The sequence below is a fragment of the Condylura cristata genome, unplaced genomic scaffold, assembly GCF_000260355.1.
Source record: "Condylura cristata isolate star-nosed mole 26May11 unplaced genomic scaffold, ConCri1.0 scaffold00005, whole genome shotgun sequence".
In the NCBI taxonomy this organism is placed as follows: Eukaryota; Metazoa; Chordata; class Mammalia; order Eulipotyphla; family Talpidae; genus Condylura; species Condylura cristata.
The window spans coordinates 52,533,150-52,541,786 of NW_004567106.1; the positions used below are offsets into that span (position 1 = coordinate 52,533,150).

The 8,637-nt window shown below is 36.8% G+C and overlaps 1 protein-coding gene across 1 annotated transcript in view; it reads left to right on the plus strand.

The window, feature by feature from the left end:
* ANKRD7 (ankyrin repeat domain 7) overlaps positions 1–8,290 on the plus strand; it is a 9,450-nt gene extending 1,160 nt beyond the window's left edge. The window contains 5 exon segments of the mRNA XM_004677167.1: positions 5,020–5,134; positions 5,285–5,458; positions 6,322–6,428; positions 8,157–8,247; positions 8,249–8,290. Of these exon segments, the coding sequence (XP_004677224.1) occupies positions 5,020–5,134; positions 5,285–5,458; positions 6,322–6,428; positions 8,157–8,247; positions 8,249–8,290 (529 nt within the window).
* Positions 8,291–8,637: the final 347 nt, after the last annotated feature.

Consider the following 8,637-nt stretch of genomic DNA (forward strand, 5'->3'; position numbering starts at 1 on the left):
CAGAACAGGCAGATTGACGAAGTACACTGCTGAGGGGAGCAGCGGGCGGGTTAGGAGAGGTCTCCCGCGCCATGTGGTCTCCTCCGGGGCAGGTGGGAATCGAACTCATGCAGAAGCGGCTTTAGATTCTCTGTGTAAGGTTTATATATTTTATGTATACAGAACTGGGGTACAGGCCAGAGGTGCAGGGAAGGTGAGAGGATTCACCCAAGACAGAGTGGGGAGCAGAACAGGCAGAACCATGAAGTACACTTCTTAGGGGAGCAACAGGGAGACAGGAGATGTCTGCCACGCCTTGTGGGTCACCTCCAGGTCTGGGATTGAACTTGCACCAAAGCCGCTACTGCCAGCTTTGCAGTGCTGTGCTTTAAACCCACTGCGCCACCAAGGAGGGCCCTGTCTGATTTTTTTTTAAACTTTTCTGCTCCACACCATTGACTTACAAGATTAGGGCTAACGTGAACATAACTTCATTCAGTGGTCAATTTTGTTTTACCTGGCTGGCATCAAAACCAGGTTATTTTACTTGCTTTCAGTAGTAACTGAAATATAATATTATCATTCAGGGTTTTGGGTTTACTTGACATTTTCCTACTTTTATGGACTCAGACTCATTTGTTGGTTTCTACTTATCTTCCTAACTGGTGAGTATTTAGGACTCAGACCTTGAAATGATGTTCTTTCTCTTTTTAAATCTTCACTCAGTGAAAAAAACAGGTTTTTTTTAAAATATTTATATTCCAATTTATACTCTAATTAAAAATATTTCCAATTTTCCTTTTTTTAAGATTTATTTATTTATGCATACAGAACTGGGGTACAGGTCAGAGGAGCTGGGGTGGTGAGAGGATTCAACAGGGACCGAGTGGGGAGCAGAACAGGCAGATCAACAAAGCAGACTGCTGAGGGAGCAGTGGGCTGGTCAGGAGAGGTCTGCCGCGTCATGTGGGTCACCTCTGGGGTGAGGATTGAACTCACGCTTAAGTGGCTTTAGCTTCTTTAACCCCCTGTGCCACCAGGGAGGGCCCAGCTTTCTGACTTTTTAATCCAACTATATACCCTATTCTAAATTGTAGACCCTAAATGCCTACATTTCCATGACTATGTAATGGGCTGTGATGCATTGTGTTTAAAACAGGGTCTTGGGTGGGTGTGAGGTGGAGAGAGGTTTGAATACAAGCTACCAGTGTGATGTCAGCTGACTCCATCACGGTTTAGTCATTTAAAACCGAGATAGGAAACTTCTGTTACTCCCCTGAATCTGCTCTTCTCTTTCCATAGATGCCTTCCTTTCTTTCAGAATTCAGTCATGCTTGAGTTCTCTCAATCTTTTGCATTCTTTATCTGATTAAAAGCAAATCTAATGGCTCCTCCTCCTAAATATATACACAAATCCAACCATTTCTTGTCACCATTATAGTCATAATTCTAGTCAAAGCCACCATCATGCTTTAACCACAAGTACCATAGCAATGTCCTGACCAGTGTTCTGTCTTTTACACTTTTCAGTTTATTCTTAACACAGTTGCCTAGAAAATGAACATCAAATGAAGTCATTTCCTGCCTTAGCACCACCCATGTACTTTCCCATTCACTAGGGGTGAAAGGCAATGTCCCTTCAGTGACCTGTGTAGCCCCACGTGAATCACACCCCTCCCCCTCTCTAAAGACTCTGGATTAATCCAGAGCAGACATCTGAGCGAATGTCTCTGACTTACTGATCCCTTGGCCGAAAGTGCCTTTTCCCCAGCTACGCAGGGCTTGCTCTCTCACTTCCTTTACATATCTGTTTGTCACATTACTGAGGTATTGTTCCATGACTACTGCACCTACAGTTGAGGTCCCCTCCTTACTATACATCTTATTATTTTTCTCTCCCTGGTTTTTCCCTCTAATATTTAATACTTGCTTATTTATTTTTATCATTAGCGTGCATAGTCCATAAAAACAGACATTTTTGTTAGTGTTATTTGCTGCTGCTTTATCCTCCTAGAACCCTGCTTAGCCATAGTAAGGCTTAATAAATATTTTTGATACATGAATTAATGCATACACAGATATTATTCAATAGTAAAAGAATTTATTTTATTAGTAAAAGGAAAACATTTATGATATATACTTATGAATAAGTTCAAAAACATCTTGCTAACTAAAAGAAACCAGGTACAAAAGACTCTCTGTAGAAACAACTCCTTTCATATGAAATCCTAGAAAAGGCAAAAGTCTAGCTCAGAAAGCAAATTTGTTGCTATCTGAGATTTCTATGGAGATGTGGAAGATAACTGATTGCAATGGGACACGAAAGGAATTTTTGGAGGGTCAGAATGTTCTTTGTCATGATAGTTATGATAAAATTACCACCCTATAGGGACCCTCCCTGGTGGCGCAGCAGGCAAAAGCACAGCACTAAGAAACTAAAGCCACTTCAGCATGCATTCGATTCCCGGCCATGGAGGTGACCCATACAGCACGGCAGACCTCTCCTGACCCGCCAGCTGCTCCCCTCAGCAGTGTACTTTGTCCATCCGCCTGTTCTGCTCCCCATTCTGTTTCTGGTGAATCCTCTCACCATCCCTGCACCTCTAGCCCCAGTTCTGTACGCAAATAAATAAATCTTTAAAAAAAATTACCACCCTATCATTATGGTGGTTGTTATATAGTGCAAAATGATTGTACACTTAATTTTTGGACATAAGTTATACTTTGATATAGATAAATAAAAATCTCAAAGTATATTATATTTGAATTATTTTTGTGTTGTGAGAAAGAATAAGAGAAATAAAATCTCAAAGGCTACATCCTACACTTAAAATCACTATTTCTGAGGAGAATGAGATTTGAGCAAGGGATGTAAGGACAGTGAGAATGTAAGCGCTGAGTGATAATGTTTCACAAATTTATTTTGCAAGTATTGTGGTAATGGTTTTCTGATATTTTAGGTATGTAATATAAATGATGACCGGACAAAAAGCAGATTCAAAGAATAAAAAAGATGTCCAAAGTCATTAATCAAGGGAAAATAACTCATACATCAAAAATCACAATAATTTTGTCAAAATGACTACTATCAATAGGACAAGAATTAACAACTGTTGGCATGGGTGTTTATTAAAGGGAGCCCTCTTGGGTCCTCTCTGGTGGCACAAGAGTTTAAGACACAGCACTCTGAACCTCTCTGCAGCCACAGCAGCATGAGTTAGAGCCCTGGTCAGGGAGTTGACCCACATGACACAGCAGACCTCTCCTCTCTTGCCCATTGCTCCCCTCAGCAGTGTATTTCAATAGATCTGCCTGTTCTGCTCCCCACTCTGTCTCTGGTGAATCCTCTCATCCCCCACATCTCACCTACACCCAGTTCCTGTATGCATAAGTAAATAAATCTTAAAAAAAAAAAAAAAGGGACCCCTCTTGCTATGTTGGTGGAAATGTAAATTGGTGCATCCACTATGAAAAATAGTATGGAGGTTTTTCAAAAAAACAAAAATCAAACTATCATATGATCTAGCAATCCCACTTATGGGTATTTACCTGAATTAAGAAAAAATAAACAGTAATTTAAAAAGCTCCATGCATTTCTATATTTGTTACAGTATTTACAGTATATGGAATATATAGAAACACTGTAATTGTCCATAGATGAATGGAAGGATGCACAAAGAATATGTATTAATGTTGGAATATTACTGAGTTGTGAAAAAGAATGAGATCATGTTGTTTGGGACATGGGTGGATCTTGAGAGCATTATGTTAAGTGAACTAAGTCAGGCTGTAGTTTTTCTTATATGTGGAATCTAAAAACACACAAAACAAAACATGTTTAAAACTATATATATATATATATATATATATATAAACAGATTGGTAGTTACCAGAAGGAGGAGAGTTAGTTAGTGGGTGAAATGGGCAAAGGGTATCAAAAGGTTCAAATTTCTAGTTACAGACTATGTGAATGAGAGGTACATCATGGAGACTATAAGCAATAATACAATATTGCAAATTTGAAGGTTGCTAAGAAAATACTTTAAATGGGTTTACTGTGATGACCATTTTGCAACTGCAAATGCATATGAATGTTGAATCAGTTTGTTGTATATCTGAAACTAAAATAATGTCGATCATATTTTGATAAGTGCCTGTCTTGCTTCGTCAGTTACCATGAACTCTCTCAGGAGGCCAGCAGAGTTTAAAAAAAAAAAGGTGGGGGTGGAGGGGTCAGATAGTCTCAGGCTGAAATTAGATGGTAAACTGTAATTTTAAATAATGCAGTAATATTCTTTCCCAGCATTCTGTCTCAAGGGTAACACTTTTCATTTTAACTTCCATAGTAATGATCCACGCTTGACATCCGAGTCATGTTTTTATTAAATTCCAATTAGAGATTTCTGGAATAGGAAAGTCCTTCACTATGGGGACATATCTTGTACGATATGAGAGAGTAAAAGCTTGGGATAAAACAGAATGTGAATGATACCAGCTACCCTGAGGCCCTTGACTAGCGCTAGGCCTCATGGAATTTAGCTTTCTTATAAATTCTAAGCATTAAAAAGTAACAATATTAGCTAAAGTCTTAGATGGGAATATAACACATTGGTAAAATAAATGGTAAGATCTTCTAATAAGAATACTTTTAAAGTGTTTTTCTCTAAGATATTTGTAATTTTTTGCCTACTTTTATTCTTCCCCAAACTCAAGCACCATTTTATTTTCTAAAAAAGACCTATTTTAAAAAAAGCTATTTATAGTTAAATTTTCTTTAAAGTGAAACTAGATAAATGTTGATGTTCAAATCATTTGCTTAGCCTTTTAAATTCAGTTAAAAACAATTATACACAATATAAATTTTGTATGACTATAAATAAGTACGCATAGAAAATGCCTCAACATTTTTCAATCTGGCTTGATCTTGGGTATAGTATGTAACTTCACCACTTAGTGCTTCCCTCTTGGGTTTTTTTTTTTTTTTTGGTATCACTACTTAGGACTTTCCTCTTTATTTTTATTTTTGTTATATTGATACAGGACACCTTTGCACCTGGCTTCTGCTAATGGATATTCAAATATTGTATCACTCTTAATTGAGAAACAATGTAAAATAAATGTCTGGGACAGAGACAACAGATCCCCATTGACTAAGGTGTGTTAATTTTTCCTTTTCAGTTAGAATGTTTTTGAATTCTAATTAACTTTTGTTGGTGTTTATGTATTAGGACATAGTATTAACCACCAATTTAATATAGTAAACGGTAAATAGTAAACTGTTCATCTATTCTTGTTGTATTGACAGGCAGTACAGTGTGAAAAGGAACTTTGTGCTATTATTCTTTTACACCATGGTGCTGACCCAAATCTGGCAGATAAAGATGGCAATACTGCTCTTCATTATGCTGTCTGCGGTCACAATATGTCACTAGTCAAAAACTTGCTTGAACACAAAGCTGATCTTGAAGTTCACAATAAGGTTGTATATTAAAAACCTACTGTAGAGCCAATTTTTAGGAAAAATGAAAGCTACTCATTTCAAATAATTCATATCTGTTGAAACATGCTATATAAAGAGAGAATTTTCCAAACTGAAAATGAGGAGGCGGGAAGGAGGGTAAGATTATCAAATACTGGTAATATTTTTCTTTTCAAAATGTCTATCCATTTTTGATCTTGACTTCCAAAGCAGCACTGTGTGTTAACAGTGATAACTATTCAAATGTCCGTATCAAATGAAAAATATTTGATTCCCTCACAAGTGGATATTCATTAAAATCATAAAGCCCACTATTTCTATGCTGATAGACTCGTGAATAATGATAAGAATAGGGTTGAATTAGAAGAGGTTAAATAATACAACTCTTTTGAGACTTTATGGATAATTGGTAAATGTGTATTTTTTAAAGTATCATACACTTTAATTCACTTATACTTTGTCTATATTGACAACCCAAAAGAAGTGCCAACATTGGAAGTTTCTTTAAATGAAATTCTATAGAACCCAACTATAATAATAATATGAAAAAGTAAATTGATGTTTGCAATACTTACTTTAAAATTAAGTATTCATCACTTAAATATTCCAAAATATTTTTGTCCACAATTTGAAGTAAGGCTAAAGTAGAAACCTTAATTTTATTTTTTGGCTGGTCCAGCACCAATTTATTTATTTGACCTTTGAATTGTATTGTGTTATATCTCAAAGTCTTTTAAAAATTAAAGTCCATATTGAGAAGTATCTTATAAGCACATAGATTTTTTTTCAAATTGAACTTAAAACTACAAGGTGTGTAACACTGATACAGTATTCTAAAAATGATTTTGAAATACTTTTTTCAGGATGGGTATACTCCACTTTTACTTGCCATTACTAAAAATAATGCAGAAATGGTAGAATTTCTTCTGAAGAGAGGGGCAGATGTGAATGCTTCAGATAAGAATCAAAGGTATAATTAATGCTAACCAAGAGCATATTAACATAGCTACCTAGTGGGATAATATATATTTGACATTGAGAAATGATCTGGCCATATGATCTGGGACAAATTATCTAGATTACCCTATCTGTCTTTCTAACTGTTGGGTTACAACAATTGATGGATTATTGTAACATTGGAATCTTAAAACAGAAACTCAATCTCTAAGTCCAAGATGTTTTAGTTAAATGGAAATAATAGGGGACACAGAACCCCGGGCATGCCCCTCCACAGAATTTTAAGACATCACCTTGGAAAGTGCTATACGGTTCCAGGGAACAAGCATTAAATATCATTGAGTTGGTTGCTGCTTAGGTTATTTTTATCTTTAAGACTAAAGATGTGACTGGCACATCTTTGTGAGTAAATCTGTACTTCTCCTCTTTTACATTCTTGCCCTGTACTCTGTCCAGAGTACAGACTCCTCACTTCATTTATTAGTATCCACTAACTTTTAATGTGTTTTGCTTTGTCAAATCTTTCATAAATATGCTTTCTAATATGTAAACATTCAGTGTTTGTCTTTGCCATTTTGACTTGCATTACTACACTTAATTCCCTCCAGCTCCACCCATTTTGCTGTAAATGTTAACATTTCTTTTTTTTCTTCGTAACTGTTCATTGTGTGGATATCCCCAATCCTCTTGATCCAAATGTGTATTAGTGGGCTCTTAGGTTGTTTCCATGTCCTCGCTATTGTAAATAAGGCTGTAGTAAACATTGTAAAGCACATAATCTTTGGCTTGATGGTATAATTCCCTTAGATAGCTGCCCAAGGTGGGTTTGCGGGTGGATCAGGAGAGGTCTGCCACACTGTGTGGGTCAGCTTCCTGATGGGGTATTGAACTTTTGCTGCAGTGGCTTTGGAGAGCTTCATAATGCAGTGCTTTAATCAGTTGCTCAACCAGGGAGAGCCCTAAATATTACTTTTAACAAGGGAGACACAAAAAGTGCTGGAGAAAATACAGAGAAAGAAGATTCCTATGAAAATAAGCGACCAAATCATAACCACGACAAAAATACAAAACAAAAAGACGCACCAAAACAAAAACACGAGAAAATACACCACAAAGGGAAAGCAAAAACATTAAAAAAAAAGGCTCTACCAGATAAAAGGTCCAACAACAAACCAACAGGAATCTTCTTTCACTGTATTTTCTCCAGCAATTGTTGTGTCTCCCTTGTTAAAAGTAATATTTAGGGCTCTCCCTGGTTGAGCAACTGATTAAAGCACTGCATTATGAAGCTCTCCAAAGCCACTGCAGCAAAAGTTCAATACCCCATCAGGAAGCTGACCCACACAGTGTGGCAGACCTCTCCTGATCCACCCGCTGCTCCCCTCAGCAGTGTATTTCAGCAGATCTGCCTGTTCTGCTCCCCACTCTGTCTCTGGTGAATTCTCTCACCCACCATACCTCTGGCCTGTACCCCAGTTCTGTAAGCATAAATAAAAATCTAAAAAAAAAAAAAAAGCAATGCTGAATATTTACCCTTGTATCCATTTAGCTATCTGGGTATCCTCTTTGGTAGATTATCTATTCATATGTTCTATCCATATTTTGATTGGGTTGTTTTTCTGTGTGTTTGACTTGAATGAGTTCTTTGTATACCTTGGATATTAACTTTTAAGACTTTTTAAAAACTACAATGCATGTTTAACATTCATAGAGAAATATTTATTTTCCCCTCATACTCCAGAACAGCGCTTATGATTGCTATCAGTAATGAACCAACAAATATAGTTAGTATTCTTCTTCAACAAGAAGTGGACCTATCTTGCCAAGACATTCATGGATTCACAGCTGAGGAATATGCTTCTTTCAATGGTTTAACGATGTAAGTGCTATGGCAGCCTTTTAACAAATATGTAGGATTTGATCAGACAGAAAGAATCATGAACTACAAAGTACAAGCTGGAATAGGCTCTGTAGTAGGGTAAGTAACCACGTATGAACTCTGGACCCAGGGATCAGGGATCCTTGATTTCCCATTTGTAGGGAATCAATCAATACAAGAAATGCAGATAGCACAGTCTTCAGGTGAATTTGTATGGAATGGATTATATTGTGGAATGGGAATTTGTGCATGAAGGGACAATTTATGTAAAGAGGTTGCAAGCTCTATTAGTGAAAGAGAGGTCCGGAATAGATTTATCTCTATGGCTCTCAGAAGAAACCTA